The sequence below is a fragment of the Euwallacea fornicatus genome, chromosome 8, assembly GCF_040115645.1.
Source record: "Euwallacea fornicatus isolate EFF26 chromosome 8, ASM4011564v1, whole genome shotgun sequence".
NCBI classification, from domain to species: Eukaryota; Metazoa; Arthropoda; class Insecta; order Coleoptera; family Curculionidae; genus Euwallacea; species Euwallacea fornicatus.
Genome location: NC_089548.1, coordinates 149,811 through 169,739, shown reverse-complemented (window position 1 = coordinate 169,739; position 19,929 = coordinate 149,811). Strand labels below are relative to the sequence as shown.

Sequence of the window (19,929 nt, the reverse complement as noted above, 5' to 3'; positions counted from 1 at the left end):
CTTCAGCGTAATTGTGCAATGTGTGGGAATCTCGGGCTTCACTCGTTCTTCAGTCACGATCTAGCCGCTCTTCGGTGATACACCGCGTCCTATCTTCCATAAATATGTATAAGCAGCGTGCTTTATGGTTTTGACTTTTTACCGCCTTTTGCTCTCCATCGCCTGTTACGGACATCATTTAACATTCTTCTAAGTGTTTGAAGCTGAGTTTGTTCATTTACATGTAGCTACAAATGGGCAAGTATCTTTAGTTTTTATATATGGCACTGAATGATGTGATAAATATACCGTTTGATGTTTTTTTTTTATTTAAAAGAAATAATCCTCGAAATCTATTCGCTATTAACGAGAGGTAATATCGCGCAAATCAAGTATTATAGCAGGTTTTAAGGAAGCAACTTAACTGCCCACATTGCCGACGATGCATTAATCACTTTAATATGTAAACAAAAGTGTGGTAATAACTGACCTGGAAATTATTAAGAATTGTGGAATGAAAATAAGTAATAAAAATGGCGATTATCAGTTATTAGTATTCAGGTAAACAGCTATTAAGCAATAAAAACCACTTCTGGTTTTCAGAGTGGAAGTCCATCTTTATACGAGTGGAAGACAGATTAACTAACGAAGCTTAATTAGAGCGAGAAGCAGTGAATGTCTCTATGCGATATTAAGAGTTTGCTATATGTAGATTTTTGTTTGGGAAAATGATTATAATTACAGTTCAGCAGCGAACTAACTTTCTTATAAATACAGTTTGATAAATTATAACGATTTGTAACGGACGCTCATCCAGTCCTTTACATATAATTACTATATTTCATATTACACTACAACGTCTGTAACACCAGATTCGGTAAAGGCAAAAGAAGGTTTCCATTTAGAGGCATCACTGCAATTATCTTATCCTATGTTGGGCATAAAAATGTAGCCACCGGATAAGTTTTTATGCGCCAAGCTATTCAAACACGAAAGTGGAACTAATAAAATTACCAATGCCTTTAACACATTAATACATTGATGTAACACACCTAAAAATTCCTTTTTTTCCGTTGTCGCACGTAAGTGTCCATCTTGAGACGTTTTATGGGTGTATGGTCAGAGATACGAGATTCTTTTAAGCCGATCGACAAACAAATGGATATCCAGTATGTCCTTTTTTAGTCGAGCGATCTGGTAATGTCTCAGTTGAGTCTTTCGAGCGCTTATTACGTAACGCCTGGCTAAAATTCCTGTAGTTCTTAACTCTCCAAATAGCTTTCCTGATCCCATACAGAACACTTTTCGAACCACTCCCGCGAATCAACATATTTCAACTCTCATATAAACTGTTAATATAAAATCCCTAATAATTGTAACTGTATGTTCTAACGCCTGATGGTCAGATTTTTAGATCATTACATTCTGTTCGAAAACTCATAATTTTTATACTTTAGGAAATGTTAATTTGCTGTCACCTACCGCTGGTTTACGGGAGGTCCCCTTTTTATTTTTATCATTGATTTAGCAATTAGTGGCACGCAGCGGTATGTGAAAATATACGCAATTCAATACAGATATTCCTGAGTCGTCATTATTACTTATCTGAAATAAGTTGTCTAATAAAACATCAATTTTATATGCCTAGTTATAGTTAATCTTCCTTTTATGCAACATTAGTGAATTAACCACTTATATAATTTAAAGTGGCTCTAGAACGAGTCGGATTGAAAAGACCTAAACATTAATTGCCTCGAGTTCTCATGGAAAAAAGTGGTTTTATGACCAGGGAAGTTTGCACGTACGCTTGACAGGCCATGCATTTATTGGAATCTCATACGCACAAGCTCACTTTTTGCAAAGCAATTAGTAATACAAATGCACCTAGTTTATATCTAATTTAATTTAGGTTGAAAAGGTAAAGCCCGGGATAAGTACAGCAAAGCATATAATTATTCATGATTTTTTTCAGAAAATTTTAGAGGATTACCTGCTTTTTAAAAGTGGAAAATAATAAAAAATAATTATAAACAGTGCTCGGACTAAGTCAGTTTTATAAAAAATGAACATATCTCCGAAAAATTTCCCTTGAATACTGGGTATCGCTGAATTGATTGAATATTGATCATACTACAATTCTAACGTCGCTCCAAGTCATCTCGTACAGAATATGTTCGATGATTCTTAACGTGGAAGTAGGGTGTTGATTGAACAATTTAGTGTTTTAAAAAAAACGCATACATAGCTAGGTAACAGACGAAGTTATCCAAGATATTCCCTTGACATTTCAATGCCTACTGGAAGTTTTGATAAATGATCCCAATATTGTACTTATAGTAGTTTCTAAGACCTAAACTTTCTGTTACAGTTCTATTATGGCCTCAATTAAGACACACAATGCACTGAGAACATTGCAATTAATTTGGACAATTCGAACGGTAACTATAGGACAACATGGGACAACACACATCTAAAAGTTCAAAAGGCCTGTATCTACCGCTTTTCTTCAACTATAAAAATCATAGCACTGCTCCGAAACCCCTGGAACCGATAAAGTTCCAGTACAACTTAAGTAAAAAGAATAACACATTTAACAGAGTAAAAAATGTGCTTGGAGGAGTGAAAAAGGAATGCAAAAGCTGCGCCAACAGTGAACAGACATCGGATAAATTGCCTCAAAAACTTGTGGTAACGGATGTGCCATTTTATTGGAGCGAGACGTCAAGATGTAAATATGGGCGAGATAATGAAATCAAGTACCAACGAGGGCCTACAAGGGCTAATAGTGAACCGAATTTAAGGGTTCGAAACGGGGTCAGGCGTAGGTGTGAGAGAGAGGAACGTCAGAAGAAAAAATCAGGGCAATTTGGATACGAAATAGAAGATGTTGATGAGTTTCTGTCGAAGGTAACTTGTTATTTGTCTCACTTATGATTTTTGTGAAACAGTAGTTTCCTTAATTCCTAAGATTAGAGAACCGCCGTAACAAAAATAAAAATTGATGGTTGTATCAGAAAATCGAAGCGTTATCTTGAAATTGAGCTTTCACAAGCACTATACACTCAAAAAGAATCTCTAAAAAAGTTCTTGCAGATTCCGATTATATTCCAAAATACAGGTCATAGTATGGTTTGCGAAAATGTACTATTTTGGATATCTATCTATTTTCAATATAAATATATAATTTTCTAAAAAACCTTAGCAGTTAAGGCCGCATCGTTTTCATTATTATGTTACTAACATAATTATCTAGAATTTTTCTCATTTAATCGACCTCGTAACTGGTTATTATGGTATCACGACTTACAAACACCCATTTACATTATGAAATGAAGAGTAAAAATAAGTATATGGGTCATTATGGTTGTAAATATTAAAATCGTGGAGCTTCAAACAAAATACCTTTATTACTACTTAAAAACTTACTCTGTGGGAAAAATTAAAGGGGTTAGCAAGACGTACGGCATCATAAAATAAGTACAACTTAAAACCTCTACATGTCTGTTTCTCCAACTGACCAGGATTGATTGCGGTAAAACAAATTATAGGGTCATCCCAAAAACTAAACCGCCATATATTTTTCAGAGACGTCTGAATCAGCCCATTTCAGTCAAGAACTGTCTTAAGTTACTTATACAACTCGAATGGGGCAATATTCTTTTGAAAATCTTTTCGACGTTTAAGGCGATTCGTCTTGAGAAATTTAGGAAAATCTGGGGACCTCTCGACCTCCAAGTCTGAAAGATATAATTTAGAGATTAATAAATATCGATAAGAAATTCCACAATTGCGGGTCGTGGGTGGGATATCAATATGGACAATTCCGACGGGTGTGTTATTAAGTCTGTTGAACAGGTAGTATTTTGAGCCAATGATGGTAATTTAGTGCTTGTTTTCAACATTCCGGGGTGAGCCGTATGGGAACGCTATTATTCGCTAATTCTTTGTCCAATCTGGTTTTACTGGTGCCTTATACAACATTGTAGCCCCGCTTTTGATACACCTAATTGAAGACTTTCTTAGGCTACGCTCGAGAAGCCCGCAAATATTCCAGTGGTATTGGCGTTTCCAAGTATTCTTTATCAAACTCGGGTCACAGGTTACCAAGCAGAAATAGCTTTGCCCTTGGGGATGGTGGTCAATGCCATATTCCGCAACCAAAATTGGCTCTATGTACAAACGCCCCATGCTGAGGAAGGATATTTGGCTTATACTGCGTGCTTACCTTTAGGTAAGTTGATCGGAGATATGGTTTGACTTGGTAAAATAGTGATAGGTTAAGTTTTGCGGCATGTTATGATGCCTTGATTACACCCCGTATATTTAATTTGTTTTGAAGGTATTATTCCACCAAGAGATAACGAGAAATATTCACCATGTTGGGAAAGATCAACGGATGTGTTTCCAAAACCAGGTAGCGTTACAGACACGGAAAAAACTAGATACAAATCAGAGAGAGAGGACAATGAGTTATATTGTCCAAACAGACGATTTAGGGCGGCGTTTAGCACTTGCGGAGAAAAAAGTGTAGACAGACTGTATTTGAGGGCGGCTGCTATGGCCAAAGGTAATAGGAATTAACTTTTTTGTTGTGCTAATTGTTTTTTCAAGTAACCAAATTTGTTTTATAGAAAAGGGAACTAGACGCACCTTACTCGTTATAAATGAAGACTTCAACTCAATAGAGAACAATTGTCTTTCTGTAATGAAAAATGAAGTAGTTTTCCTCCTAAACGCACAAACAAACGGCTGGTTTTATGTGAAAAATAAGGAGGGTAGGGAGGGCTTCATACCATCTGTAATTGCAGGCCACGGATTTTTATAGAAAATTCGGTGCCTACAGGTTTATGTATAAATTTATTTCTATTAGAAATTGGCAAAATAAAGAATACGTCAATTGAAGCTAATCATCTAAGAAATTAAAATTTAAACTGATTTTCAATATAAAGACAACTGTTGGTCTATATACATAAAATTTAGGGAAATATCTATTTTAGGACTAGAACCGGCAATGCACATAATTTTATGCGGCTCCTCTTCGATAACAACGCTGTACGTAGTCGGTCCACTTGTTGGAATTTCTGTAACAATATCTCCATTGAAACTGGCTTGGTAAAAAAGCTTGGATCGCCCTATGGGAATGTTAACACATTAAATTACACCATTAACAAAAAATCACTCAACATACCTCCACCAAACACTTTATCCTCATATATTTGGGCAACATGAATACCTTTATCATCAATGGGAAATATCGTAGAGTTTGTTAAAAAGCGATAGTGGTATAGAGTAAGGCGCGGACCTCCACCACAAACCTGAAAATGCAATTATCAGATGTCATAACCTATGTAGAGAAAAACCACTTTCAAATTTACTAAGATTAGAGTGAATTGAGTTATATCAACTGAAATTCTCAAATTTTTCATTCCAAAAAACTTACTATGTAATCATTATTGCAATCAATAGCTCCAATCCACTTCCCCACTTCGGTTCTACTGACTTTGCTATTTAAGTGTGGCTCAATTTTTTCAGTCACCTTATTTATTCTGGTATCCCAAATATTAACCACACCATCTTCACCGCTTGAAAGTAGATTGTTGTTGCTGCTGCAATCAATCCACATCAGAGTAAATAATGTGAAACATTGAAATTATTAAAGAAACTTGCTTTTTACATAGGCAGTAGATATAATCTGAATGACTACTGAGAGTTTTCAAAATTTTCCTGTTCTCTATGTTAATAGCATATATATTTTGGTCCCCACAACCTGCATAAATCACACCCAATTCCTGGTCAAAAACCATTGCATTAACTTCTGCTTTATTGAAGTCATCTTGGCCCGAGGAAAGTTCTATTGACCAGGCAGGATTAACAGACTTATTCAAACCTAAAAAAATAATAATCCACTTTGATATATAAGACAGACTTTTAAACTAACAGTTTTTCCTTCATCTCATCTGAAACTGATTTATTTTTTACTTACCTTTAATGTTTTTCCACAAATAGGCATGGATTTCTCCATAAGCACCAACCAGCAAATGATTAGGAGTTGAGATTAAGCTATTTATTTGATGTCCTTGCTTAACAATAATTCGATTCCTCGGAATAAGTTCATCTTTAGTAATGTTGCCTTCTGGATTACCTATAATCAAGAGGCTGAAAATGACATCAAGTCTTTGACTTATTATGGAGCTTTGTGAATGCCAGGTATATGTGAATGTGCATCAATAAATTATGGGATACCTAATTAAAGTTTTTCGTATATAGATGCCGTTGATGGCAGTATTTCTTAGTACTTATTTAAATTTGCATAGAGATCGCCGGTACTCACTTAAACACGGAAAGAGTTCCATAAATATCTCCAACTATAAGGAAATTTCCACATGGACTGAAGACTTGTGAGAGCACTGTGTTGTAATAATCCTTGTTCAGTTTATTTACCATCATTAAGGATTAGTTCCAAAGAACGCTTAGTTTGAAATTGGGAAATGGGAACTTACAAAAATGTGAATTAATATTTAAATTATCAAAATACTTAACCTCAAATAACAAAGCAGAAAAAAATTTGGCTGTTGATAGTTGACAGTTAGGATTTGCCCGTATCGAAAATCTAGAAGAATTCGGCAGATGGCGCTGCTAGGTATTTTGTTGCCTTAGTTGCTGCTAGTTAACCGCAGAGCTGGCGTGAGTTATAAAGTCGCAAGACTAACCTCAAATTTATCTTATGATTAATTGTATTAGTCGTTATTAGAATTTTTTAATTCAGAAACTGTCAGTTTATTTAAAATATATCAAAATATAATATCATTTAGGTACAAAGAAGACATTGTGTAATTACGATTGACGACACAACATAGACACATTCAAGGCACATTAATTACAATAGTTCCTAAGGTATAGTAATATGGCAGCAAGAGACTTATTATAGAGGCATATTATTCTACCAAATAAATAAACATAAAAATGCATAAAAGTAACACTTATAAACTAGTCGTATGGCAAGTATACAGGTACGTCTCATCTGTTGTTATTCATAATGAATATCTTCCATTGTGGTTAATTTTGGAGTAATGTTTCTATAAGCTTGTGTTAAATTGAGTCTACTACAAACATTTGCGAGCTGCGAGTGGGTACCAGTTTGTCGCACATGTGTGCTAAAAATATGTTTCATATACAAGACTAAGGTCTGTCAGTGTCAAAATTCCTTGAAAATCAGTTAAGCCGTGGCGGAATCGGGGTAAAACTTCTCATTTCCTATTTGCATGTAAAAACTTTTCTGCCCTTTGAAAGTCCCACCGATAACCGATTAAGACTACTCTCAGTAAGTCAGTACTTTCTATATATAATTTACGTAAATTTAAGGGATCATTTAATTTGATATAAATTAAGTGAAAAGGTCCCTGAACTGACGTACCTACTTGCGTATATAAGTAAAACGATCCAATAATCAATTATTAATAACAATGTTAAATTCTTAAAAGTGAAATATAAAATTAAAGTACATCGAATAGATAAGTCCAGTGGTAAGTCAAACGGGGTCCATGTTGCTCTCATCAGGTTGACATTTAACGTTATGGTTCAGGCTTAAGGAATTCACGAACTTAATTTAAATTGGCGGTCATAAGTTAAATAATTTAGACAACAACTGTATGAACAAGTTTGAATAAGTGTGTTGAAGTGTGTCGCAAACTACGGGGAGTCCCTGATTGACTTAATTTTAACTACTACATAAGCACCTATAATTTTGGTATAATGGACCATTTACAATCCCCTGTAACTTCTTTGGGCAAAAATAGTGCTTAAGAGGTAAAGGGCGGAGTTGACGAGTCCAATGATCTAAACAAGATATTTTGACTGAAAATATGAGAATGAAAATATGTAGATCCCTTACCGCTGCGGCAAAATATGGCTCATAATCATAGGAATATGAATGCTTTTTATGGTTCACTTCAATAATAAAGGTCAGGCTGGCAGCTAAAAGAAGGATGAAGGCGAATCCATGGTACACAACTTCCTGGAATGGGCATAGTTTCATATTTACTTACATTGTAAGAACGTTTTCATAAATGGCCCATGAGACATATATGGAACGTACCATATAATTATGAAGACATTTCAGAAGTGATAGTAGTTTGCAAAATAATATAAAAATGTTAATAGATCCATGGTTAAACATATACCATTTTCGATACACAGGGTGGCAAATTTTCAAGTTTTTAAAAATATTTTACGCTTTTTTCACGAGTGCCTTTAGTTAAATTTCTAAATTTCGTACACCTCTAAGATCATCTTCAACAAAATGTCAAATTAGCTGGTAGACATATATGTACAGAGTGTAATGTTTTTCTGGGTCATAGACTATTTTATTCTTTGTATCCATTTTCGGAATACCCTGTTTGAATTTTGATGTCAAATTTAAATTTATTTTTCAATTTTGTACATTTTTGGTATCTTGCAGTATTTTCGTATCTTCAACCGTTTTCGTAGAATTTACAACAGTATCTGTCGGAGCAAATTAAGAATACAAAGAAGGTAAGGAGAACAAATCAGGCGGCGTAGTTATCAACAATCAGAAGCATTTTGTAACATTTAATCAAATTTCTTATAATAAAAGTAAATCTGAACGAAAACAAAACTATAAAAATGGATGAAAATATCCTTTAAAAATGTGACACTTTACAACTTTACATTTCGAAAATGGTGTGTTTTTAACTATATATCTATTAGCAACATTTATTATTTTGCAGAATACTATTACTCGCTGAAATATCTCCGTGATGATATGTAACACCGTATATGAGACTCGGCGAAGGTCGAAGCGTTATATTTGATTAGTAATTCCCTTGTAGTAAACATTAGATTCAAATTATGATAATTAGTTTAGTAGAAAAATACGTTATTTATATAGTTAACCTTACGCTTAGGAATTCGAACATTTTCTTATTTGTTTTTTAAAATATGTATAGATAGATAGATATACAGTGCGATACATTTTTTATGTGCGTCTTTCCAGAGAAAGAAAATCGGTAAACAGGTTAAACATGAAGAGGGCCATGAAATAATTCAAGAGACAAAAAAGTTCCTAAATTCAATAAGAAATTTGAAATTTTGAATAGCAAAAAACCGGTAAAATATTACATAAAAGTTTGGGCAGGAATATATTTTTTAAATAAATTTTACGCAGCAAGGTATTTTTATTAAGAAAAAATTATTAGTTCTTTGGAAGGTTTGCTCATAAGCTCGCTCCGTCACAAATTGTCTCCTCTCGTAAAAAACTATTAATTATACTTACATATATTGTCTTAGAAATGATGGAAGAAGTGGAAATCGAAATAAGACAGGACAACAATAGCAAAAATGTCCCAACCAGGAAAGTTACGGCCATCAGCAGGAAGAAAGTTTCGGGGGTTTGGGTAAAGTTACTGTACCTTTGGTAATAGTACGATACCAGCCCTACAGTGATGATACCCAAAATCTGAAAAAGATAATTTTATGATTGAAGCCCTGAGCAGTGACTAATGATATGTCTGAAACACATTTACATTTATCGCTTTATTATATTAAAGGTTACTGAAATCCCTTGAAGTTTTCGGTCATGGCCATCAATATCTCTTTTCTCGAGTGGACATTACCAAATACGCTGTATAATATGACTTTTTTCAATGCAAGGTTGCAAGGCGATGGTTAATTGCAATGGTGCATCAATCGTGAATTTTTTATTCTTACCAATTCGGCAAATTTCAGAATGCCAGGCCACGTTTTAATATATCCAGTGTTTATGATAATAGCGGAAGTGGTTGTAGTTGTGGTGGTTCTGGTCACTGTTACGCTGTGCGACATGGTGCCGGTTTATCTGAAATGATTAAGTTATTTGGTTTTACATGTTAAAATTGGGAAAGGCGTGGTGTTTAGAAGAATATGTTTAGTTAAATTTACGATTATAGGAAAGAGGTAACTCTACACCTTTTCGCCGCATGGAAAGTATCAAAAATGGTCATTAAAACCCGATTTATTTAGGAGCTTGAACGTAGTGTCCGATTTGCTTTAACATATGTATATTAGCTCTACTGGACAATTCTGCCCGTTTATGAAGAGGAAGAAAATAATACAGTTTTTAATATATTTAACAATATTTATTGTACGATATAATTTTCATCATTGCTTATGACTTCTTTACTGTAATTAATATAGAAGAACACATGTATATAAATGCAGTTATAAAGAGATACAACTATATATGGCTCAAAAAAGCATAAGCATATTTATTCAAATTTGAAAAAAAATTATCGGACCAAACTTTGTGGTAGACTTAATATAATAAATTCTGTAAAATAATAGCATTAAACTGTATTTTTACCAATTAATTATTGTTTTTCCTCCAATCAATTATTTAATTTTTATATAAATCCATTACATAATTGTGTAGAAAAAAAAATGCATATATTACTTAGTAATTTGCTGAGCTGGAGCATAGTTTACTTCAACCGCTCTTTGAAATAAATGTAACTGAGAGTTATCTATGTTTAAATTTGTCAGATGTATTTCAATTTGGTACAACGAACGATGTATTATTATATGTATTCATTATATTCAGCCGCACGGTATATTCTCTGCGGCTTTAAATCCCTCCCGTTGAAAGACAGTATTAAATAAGACAAAAATACTATCTTTTAACGTTTATTTATTTTTTTAAATGTTGCTTATGTCAACGGTAGCGTGAAATGACCGATTTTGTAATTGGAACATGGATTAAGTGATATTTCAAATAAAACGTCTTTCAAAACTACATTTAATACTGTTATGAGATTCAAAATCTATCGATTAATTAAAAAAAAAAACAGGTATTAATTTGGTAATTAATGTAAAAACTTGTTTGTTAATTGGGAATTGGTTTGTTTTTGATTTTGTGTTAAAAGTCTTTGGTTATTTTTATTTACCTTTTATTTTAACCAAAGACTGATTTTGAGCACAAAATTGCACACAAATCAATTGCCGGCCATCAAACAAGTTTTTTCATTATTTACGTACTATTTAACTGAATGTATATTGCATTTTTTACTAAGTTTGTAAAAAAAATCTGCCATTTTGTGCTACTGGTGACGTAAACAACATTTAAAAAAATAAACAAATATCAAAAGATGATATTTTTAATCCTATTTACCGCTGTTTGTAAATAAAAGAAAAAATAATAATATGTTAAATGGGGGAGTACTATACTTAACAATAATAAAAAATATAGAGCCGTTTCACTATTGTTGCTATCATCAAGTGTACACCCGGAAATCCAAATGGAAACACCTATGAAGGGCAAATGCAATTCTTAAGAGAAAATTATGTGTAGTCAAAATCTGGGTCACCCCTCTAACCTCTCACGCCCTGTCTTTCGGTGTTTAAGTGTTTTTCCATCAGAAGTTATGTAGCAAAGTAGCGCATTTTTGTGTGTAAAATATGTGGCCATCTGACGCATTATATGCATTTCATAATTGGCCTATTATTAGATTTGTTGGCTCATAATAAGTTATCGATGGACCTATTTATAAGTAATTTATTGAAGTTAATTATTTGTGAAAAACATACATAAAAAAAGTAAATTTTGCCTACGGCAACGCTTATATATGGTTTCAAAATATTGCCGGTATAAATTTAGAATCATGACTTCAGCTTGATCCTTATCAAGGATACATTCAATCAGTCGTAAAATTTTACTATTAAGCAGTACTTGTTGCAAAAGTTTTTTGCGGATAATACGGTTAGCTACCTCCTAATGGTCATTAAAGATGAGGAAATAAGAGGTGAGTTTAATGATTTTTTCGGGAACAATTTAGATCAAGTTCCTCTTAAAACCACCCTCCTTTTGGCTTATAATTTGACTGGACAAATGCGCTTACCGAGGAAAATATAAAGTGTCTTTCATCATTCAACCATACGTCCATCGTCTCACGAATTCATTTGACCAACACCCACTTAAAGCGGCTTCATTTTAAGGTTAAAAATAACGCAAATGTGATTTCGGCAAACAACAGAATGCTCCATTATGTCATCCTCTAAAAACAGGGAATACTGTAAATATGGAAATATGAACAATATTTTAATAAAGACAATTGGATGTGTTAATTAATCGGATATGTATGTTGTAAGATGCTATTTCAGTGATTCAAGAACACGGCGTCATGGATATTATCGTTTATTTACGCTGTGAGCGATTGTTATGTTGTCTTTTGCTCTTTTGTTAAAAATTTGTATATTATACTTCCACATTTTTAGCTCAATTCTGGGGGATTTGATTGCGCATCTTCTATTTCTGGCGTCCATAATCGGAGTTGTGGAAATTCGATGGCGACGCCTTCGAATTTTTGGGCGGCGTCGCCTTTTCGCCTAAACTCATTTTTAAATTTGTTTATCAATAATTAAGACTTACATTATAAAATTTAGATCAAAGTCACATACACACACATACACTTGCGTCACCTTCGCCGTTTCCAAAAGAAATGGACTGTCCTGTCCGAAAATAAACCCGCGAATTTCTGTGATTCAACGCTCGGTTCAGATCGATATAACGTCCCAGACTAGCTTTCCTCAATTCATCGAATTTAAGCTTTTATAAGCTCCAGTTTTCTAATGGGGAGATAAGAAAATCTCACGAACGAGCACATATGTATGCGAAAAAACCACCGACTGAGTCACTGGTATAGGTATATGTTTGGTGTAACGTGAGATCGTGTGGTATGTGATGGTATACGTAGTAAGTTCACATACCTAGTCGATGGAAATTATGCTTTTGATGGTCTCTCTCGGTGAGGAAGGAGTGGGTGGTCGAGTAACTATATAATAGGTCTCGCTTTCTGGTCCGATGTAGGTCAACGAAATCATCGCAATATGTTGTGGAGTTGGCCTATTTTTGTTTTATTGCATTGTGCATTTAATAAATTCAGTGAAAATTTTATTTTCTAAAATCAATTTAGGTGGTGTGGAGCTATTTTAAAGCACAATAGATAGATCTCGTTTTAGAAATATGGACGAGACACAAAAATTTAAATTTGGAGGTTATAGTAGACCTTATTTGAATCTACAAGGTGTTACTTTTTCTAGGGTCTGTCGCCTTTTTATCTAAAGTTTTTAGGTTCTACTGGCCGTTCATTAGTCTTGAATTTTAATATCTTTTTTTTTAATTTTTAAACTTCTGAATTCCTTATAAGTATTTTCCATTATCTCCGCGTTTCTTCAGTAAATACCAAAAATATTAATAAAGATACATTTTTGAAAATCGCTCTCATATTTTGTGTTGTATTTATCCAGCAAGCTTATAGCTAGTGATAAAAAGGTATTATTTTTTTCGCCTGCCCCCCTACTATTATTATTTACCGTTTTACTGACCTTTCACTCTGTGAATGTTGATCCTGGGCTAAATTCTCCAGTTCTTTTCTTGAGTAAACATCCAAAAATATATCCAGATTTATCAGTCTCCGATCTTCAGTAAAAATGAAGGAGGGGATCGAACACCAGAAAAATGATACCATTAAAAATTTAGAATCTTTTCAGAAATTTGTGCTTCTCCAAACTGTGGGGGTATGACGTATCTACTGTATAACGTACATTTAAAATTTAATTTAATATTTAAAAATTGTATTTAGGGAGTACCAAAAGAAAAAGTTAAACCCTCTAGGTCTTTCGTTAATCAAATCTCGGTAGTAAATTGGGGTTAGTTCAAATTCGTTCAGGTTATTAATTATTCATATTTAGAAGAAGTAAACTTCTCTTGTGCTGATTAAAAATAATTCAGATTAAAATAAATTGAATTTAAGTACTAAATATCTTTGTTGGATTCTCAAGTTTCATTTTCTGATCTATATTTTCGAAATGAAATATATTAACACGGAATATAAATGTATTAGTTCCAGATTTACACAAGGAGCACTATTTTCGTCGAATTACGTCATTTAATTGAGAAACAGCAATCAAAATGTAGATAAGTGGAACTGTTTTATGCAAAGCACATTTTCATTTTGCGTTCTAGAAATTTCCTTTTTAACTTTCTAATCACGTATCTCATTGGTGGTGAAAAAGGAGTGAAATTAATTGTATTATAAACATCCCTAGTTATAAAAAAAAATCTTAACCTGTGGCTCCATGATCGTCACTGAAAAAAACCAATAAATTAAAAAATAAAAATATATTATTACTGAATAATTATACTTAATAACATAGTTTAAACTGTAGTATCTTTTAAAAATAACAATATTCAAAGTGGATTCTTTAAAAATAAAACTGCATAACGTACTAACCATACATATAACTAAGATAATAAAATTAACAAATTATAGTTTGAAAACATTATAACAAAGCAATTTTACGGCATTGATCAACACACCCTTATACGGATATTCGACATAAAATTCAAACACATGAAACTAACGCTTTTTCGCCTCTTCAACAGCTTTAATTCATAAAAATTCTTAAGGCACATTACAGGGGGTGAATTGACGCATGCTCGACGGACATCCAGGTACTTTACTTAATACTATCACACTAACAATTTTAAAGTGTTAGACATGCGCAAAAAAAGTATTAGTACCTAACGTTAATAAAATTGACGAAAGTAATGCTTAGAATCCTGAAATACATCAAGGGAAATGTATTTTACAAAAGTTGCAGTTGGACGGGTGTAAAATGCAGAGTATAAAACTAAATTAACTCCGCCCTTAGTACATGTACAGATCAGATCATTCTATCAAATCCTAATAAACAAACAGTGTTACGTTCCTTTTCGCACGTCCTAATCATTACAAATAATATTATACAGTCCTGATTCACTGATGATCCTGGTTCGAAAACCTTACACATGATGATCACTGGTTTGTCCTGCTTCCTCTCCACTCCACGTTAAGCAGATACGTAGCAAAGGCATAAGCCACAGTGTTGATAATGCCGAATACCTGCAAAGTGAAATCAAATGAGTTAATTGAGTTTCTAATTTAACATTTTAGAGCTGTGAAAATTTACATAGGTACATCTGGATGTTTCATATATATAGAGTTTTTAAGCTAGTACTATCCTTAATGATATCTACAAATGTTCAAAATCTGTTACGTTAGTACCTATTTCTTGTGATTTGGAAGGTATTGCTATTCAAGGTTATAAGAGTGACTGTAGTGTTGGCCTTTAAATCCCCTGGCGTTATTGATTTTCTTTATTTTTCGTTAACCTGTTATACGATATGCAGATATTTAATACCTATAGAAATTGCGGAAATCGGGTACAGCCAGGTTCAGGAATTGCTAATTACCAACTAAGTTTCTACCAAAAATTCACTTTGCCACGACAACCAATAATTTGCCATTATGTGTTTAGCAAAAAATGATTGTTGGTTGAATCTATTACTTATACGGATATATGCCAATTGTCCATGGAAAAAAAGAGCTTGACGAAGCTCATATCCGTAACTACAACCTCCCAATCCTTTTATTCTACTTAGAATGTGTATTAATGGGAATTACTGGAAAAAGGAAGCAACCGTCGTTACCTCTTGAAATTTGACTTTAACATTTTTAGATATGTTCTTAACATGCTTGAAAGGGAGACGGATAGATGCTTATATTTTCAGAGCTAACAAGGTATATTTAATGCTTCTAGAGGATATACTCATTAGCGCTATAAATCATTTATCCCAAGGGTAATTCGTAATGCTGGGAAATAATTTCACAAAGGCAGATTATTTTTATTTTTATTATGTTACACCTTACAGCATAGCGGTGTAATAACGATTTAGTTCTATATGTATAAAAATTAATAGCAGGAAAGGAGGCAACTCATTACCTTGGTCTTCTCACATTTAGTTTAGTTTTTCCTTTTGGGTGGGATTCGGTACTTTTTTGTTGAAAAGAACATAATGCTAACTCAACAGTTCTGTGAGATCAGGCAGGTACATGCAGGCGAGCGAAAAAACTCTCGTTTTATATTATTTCCACATAAGTACCCACATTAACCAATATGCGGCCAACCACCTTGCAACTCAGACTTGAATCCAATGGATTACTTTGTTTGGGGTCACTTGGCGAAAACGAATTACTAAATTTGGTTACTATATAACGTGGGATGATAAATATTATGTGGCATAGTACAAGCCCAAGTTTGAACTAATAAATGTGCTTCGTATTAGTGGATATAAACGATGCAATAGGTATCTTACTCTTGATGAAGCTCACAAGGAGTTGATTTTTAAAGTATTCAGTAAAATCGGATTAATTCAACCCAATATCGAGGTACTCGTTGCAATTAGAACCAAAACAACAAATTTTACAGTTAATAGGTAACGACCGACCATAAATATCACATTGCGTATAGTCCGGCTTTCCCGCACCACTGAACTTAATTAATACCGTTATCTCTGTATTATCAGACTCCGTGCTACCTTTATACATATATCCGCCATGGACAAGTACATACATGTACTTTTTATGTGAGAAGTAAAATGGTTCTACGAAAATAGTATTGGTGATGTAACATCCATCTCAAAAGAATGTATAAAATGATCTAAGCCACTTCGTAATGGCAGTTGCAGGAGTCAGATGGCCTTAAATGTAAATATGTTATACCTAACTGTTGTTAATCGGGGACTGATCTAACTGGACTGATCGCTTAATAAATAAACTACATGTTCGTTCTGATTACAGGCAGGTTATTACGGTATTTGAGCCATATTCTTCATTTTGAAGCTAAGTAGCTTATAAGTGCATGAAATCACCGACGAACAAACCAGCTACATGAGGTAATAATTATTGTTGCACTCGCATATAAATACATATGCAATTCGTCATCAGAGCTTAATTTATATTCATACAGTGTGGCTAGTCTAATGTTTTGTCTCCTTTCTCTTACTGGAATGTCGTTTGATTATTTCACACTAAGATATTGTAATATTTACATTCAACCTTCTTTAGATGCATGAACAAAGCGTACGTACCCCAGCCGTAATTTGAGCCCCCCGTCTAGAATGGCCTGGATGAAATGACGAAGACACGATCAACTGAAGAATAAATGCGATGAAGTAGAACACTGTGCAGATACCCGTGTTAACTAATTCCTAAACAGGAAAAAATCATATATTAGATTACAGATACGCGTTACAACTTTGTGCGAATATTTAGAGGTGAAACTGCTCGATTTACATGCGCTTGATGAACGCGGTATACTCACAGCTATTAACTGTAGCGAGTAAAATTCATACTTACAGTCAATATCCAGTTGATTGGGAACGTGAGAGCCTCTCTGATGCCTAACAAATAGATGAAGATCCAGATTATCGTCCCGATGAAACTGACGGTGACGACGAACAAAAAGAAATGCGAACCTCCATAATATGCTGGAGAACCCAAGGCCATGCAGAAGATGCCTAAGACCTGTAAGAACAGTTTGTTTACTGAGTGTTGTGTATATAAAGAAATCGAGGATCTAATAGTTGATGTGCTATGATAGTGGTGCCAGGACCTTGATAAGTATCGAGAGAGGCATACTTCCTATGCGTGTGCGGTAAAGTGGCTTTAATAGCCGCATTTGCGACCTGGAAGTAACACATTAGCCGATGGGGTTAAAAATGGTTATTATCGCGATTGCAACATTCTCTGGCGATTAAACTCTGCAATTTCAATTTCGAAGTCCAATAATATAGAAAATTCACGTTTGTGTTTCTTGGGAATATAATACCGTTTAGTAAAAGATGTTTTCCGTTACAGTCATCTGGCATTCAGAACTAAAACACTAGATCGTACTATAAATAATTCTATACTAAAAATGCGGGCGATGGAGCTTTTAATTCTACCGGTCTCTCGTTAAAAAAAAATCTAAAATAGATCACTTGGCACTTGCTCAAGGAATCGGGCCAAGCAATAAAATCAAAATGTAAATAGAATAGAAAGTAATTGATAATGATCGCGAAGGTCTATCTATTCACTAATGGGAATTTCAAGGAATATTCAAATTCTAGAATATTTTGAAATATCAGTTAACTGCCGAAATGACAAATGTGTAAGTATGTTGCTAAAAACTCGCTGAGGAACAGTGTCTCGAATTTATATGATAAATAGTTTGGAAGTTTTTGCTCTAGAAAGTCCAAAGAAACCCTGAAAGTGCAACAACCTTTCCAGTGCAATATCTCTAAAATGGTTGAAAATTAACATGGTTTTTTAATATTAACTCTCTCCAGCGGTTTTGGGACCAGAAAAAAGTTCAGTCATCTCCCTATTATTGACTCAGCGACCGGATCCAGGAAAATTTTTCAGGAGCTTTTTGAGGAGACCCTATACTCAGAGAGCCTCAACGAACTGGAGTAACAAAAGTTCATTGTGAATTCTATAATTCGTTCAGTAAGCTCAACAACTCTGGAGTGGGAAATCTAGATCGTCAAATCATGACGGATATCTCAGACACTTCTTTGGGAATATTGGGAATACCTCTATCCTGGAGTCAGACAGTCTATGCTGTAACCCGAACTAACCGAAAGTACTTAGAAGAAAAAGTATGATTTCGGCAAGTCACGAGTGCATCTGAACGGAGAAGAGCCACTTCAGTAGAACCACAATACTAACGATATCTTGGTTAAAGTCAAGGCTCTTTAACATCAAAAGAAGAAAGTTGGATGATATAAAAATGAAATTTCCTTCACGAAGGTTGCGTGACGAGATTTATAAACACCGTTAAAAGTTCAGCGACTTTTGCTATTTGGGTAGGTACCTGCGGCTTTGCCTTCTATTCGTTTATGTATTTACTTTCGGTATACAAAATGAAGAGAACCGTTTAATACTCATCGTTTGTTCGGCCAGTCTACGCTTGTCTGCAGGTGAATTGGGACAATAATTCACATAATGTAACCCATTGAACTAGATTCAGTTCAGTCAAATGTAATAGTAAATTTCGACTTAGTGCTGCTCAATGCAGTAGACGCAGGTGTCATTCTTTGATCTCAGGCATTTCACGAATACTCGATACGTCTCATGAGGAAAAACTTCCGATTAAACAAGACTTTCGCTGAAATATGTTATAAAATGTTATCAAAATCGGACGTTATTAAAATGTTATATTATTCGACACGATAATAACGTATTTTTAAACATGCAGTCATTTAACACATTAATGAAATATCTACAGTCAGAATTAAGAATCCTGATCCTTGGCCCCTCATCCAATGAGAACACAGTTTAAGAAAATTATGTGTAATTACGGCTTATCTAAGTAATTACGCCCCATGACTAATTGATGTTACAAGGTGATGAACTGTGGAAATTGTTCGAGTACAATTGCAGCACAATTCTCGTATTATCTGTAACTGAGATGACGGATTTTAAACTCAAAACTCGGTTTTCAGGTTTAAAATTTCTTTGGATTACAATGAGTTTTGCATCAAATAAACTTTTTATTGACTCAGCTGCTATGGATATTTGCATAAGTATCTAAAACGATCCGATGGCATTTGAGAAGTTAAAATTATAACTGAAATGGAAGGAACTGTATTTCAAAGAGGGACTGACTAAATAGGCAGTTTTGGAAATCCTGCTGTTAGATTTACTTCAAAGGAACGCACCACATTCCTTCCTTTGAACATATCTACCTTCAATGCTTGCTATGTAAAAATAGGTAATTGCGACATGCAATGCCACGATAAGTACTGTATTGTAAATACACGAGGTAAATCGGTGTCCTTATATCTGTTTGCATGCCTGAAATTATTGTCTGTTTCCAAATGTATGTTCCTCACTAATTTGCATTGAAACCTTCTATTATTCATTACTAACTACGACAAATAGTTTCGCCTTCTTAATGAAAAATAAATGGGGTACAAAGTTGTCGGAAAAAGACCATCGTTGAATTAAATATAAAGCCATTTCTTAGAATCATCGATTCGATGCTATGAAATTTTAATCACGATTTTAGTGTCATTATTTCAAGGTAATGCGGTTA

General features: G+C 34.0%; 4 protein-coding genes across 10 annotated transcripts in view; 1 reads left to right on the top strand and 3 right to left on the bottom strand.

Moving 5' to 3' along the window:
- The first annotated feature begins 60 nt into the window (after positions 1-60).
- Positions 61-6,924, top strand: LOC136340827 (uncharacterized). 2 transcript variants are annotated; one of them, XM_066285213.1, is made up of 6 exons: positions 61-237; positions 2,348-2,886; positions 4,003-4,210; positions 4,319-4,546; positions 4,611-4,754; positions 5,986-6,924. In XM_066285213.1, the coding sequence occupies exons 2-6, from the start codon at positions 2,434-2,436 to the stop codon at positions 6,030-6,032; spliced, it is 1,080 nt and encodes a 359-aa protein (XP_066141310.1). In that variant the 5' UTR covers positions 61-237; positions 2,348-2,433; the 3' UTR covers positions 6,033-6,924. The 2 variants fall into 2 exon arrangements, with proteins under 2 accessions (XP_066141310.1, XP_066141309.1); XM_066285212.1 differs by lacking the exon at positions 5,986-6,924 and having other exon boundaries at positions 63-237; positions 4,611-4,881.
- Positions 4,818-6,452, bottom strand: thoc6 (THO complex 6). 3 transcript variants are annotated; one of them, XM_066285219.1, is made up of 6 exons: positions 6,311-6,452; positions 5,963-6,135; positions 5,647-5,866; positions 5,420-5,585; positions 5,168-5,294; positions 4,818-5,111 (listed from the first exon to the last, which is right to left on the bottom strand). In XM_066285219.1, exons 1-6 carry the CDS (start codon positions 6,424-6,426, stop codon positions 4,918-4,920), a joined length of 996 nt encoding a protein of 331 aa, XP_066141316.1. In that variant the 5' UTR covers positions 6,427-6,452; the 3' UTR covers positions 4,818-4,917. The 3 variants fall into 3 exon arrangements, with proteins under 3 accessions (XP_066141316.1, XP_066141317.1, XP_066141318.1); XM_066285220.1 differs by having other exon boundaries at positions 5,420-5,582; XM_066285221.1 differs by having other exon boundaries at positions 5,963-6,121; positions 6,311-6,443.
- On the bottom strand, positions 6,733-12,747 carry LOC136340846 (CKLF-like MARVEL transmembrane domain-containing protein 8). 2 transcript variants are annotated; one of them, XM_066285244.1, is made up of 5 exons: positions 12,398-12,747; positions 9,706-9,832; positions 9,272-9,454; positions 7,871-7,993; positions 6,733-7,815 (listed from the first exon to the last, which is right to left on the bottom strand). In XM_066285244.1, exons 2-5 carry the CDS (start codon positions 9,817-9,819, stop codon positions 7,741-7,743), a joined length of 495 nt encoding a protein of 164 aa, XP_066141341.1. In that variant the 5' UTR covers positions 9,820-9,832; positions 12,398-12,747; the 3' UTR covers positions 6,733-7,740. The 2 variants fall into 2 exon arrangements, with proteins under 2 accessions (XP_066141341.1, XP_066141342.1); XM_066285245.1 differs by lacking the exon at positions 12,398-12,747 and adding an exon at positions 11,868-12,282.
- Positions 12,748-14,134: 1,387 nt separating this feature from the next.
- LOC136340845 (CKLF-like MARVEL transmembrane domain-containing protein 4) overlaps positions 14,135-19,929 on the bottom strand; it is a 28,977-nt gene continuing 23,182 nt past the window's right edge. For all 3 annotated transcript variants that reach the window (XM_066285243.1, XM_066285242.1, XM_066285241.1), the window contains 3 exons: positions 17,208-17,375; positions 16,940-17,059; positions 14,135-14,912 (listed from right to left, as the gene is read on the bottom strand). In XM_066285243.1, coding sequence (XP_066141340.1) covers positions 14,826-14,912; positions 16,940-17,059; positions 17,208-17,375 — 375 coding nt within the window. In that variant the 3' untranslated portion in view covers positions 14,135-14,825. The remainder of the gene's footprint in view (positions 14,913-16,939; positions 17,060-17,207; positions 17,376-19,929) is intronic.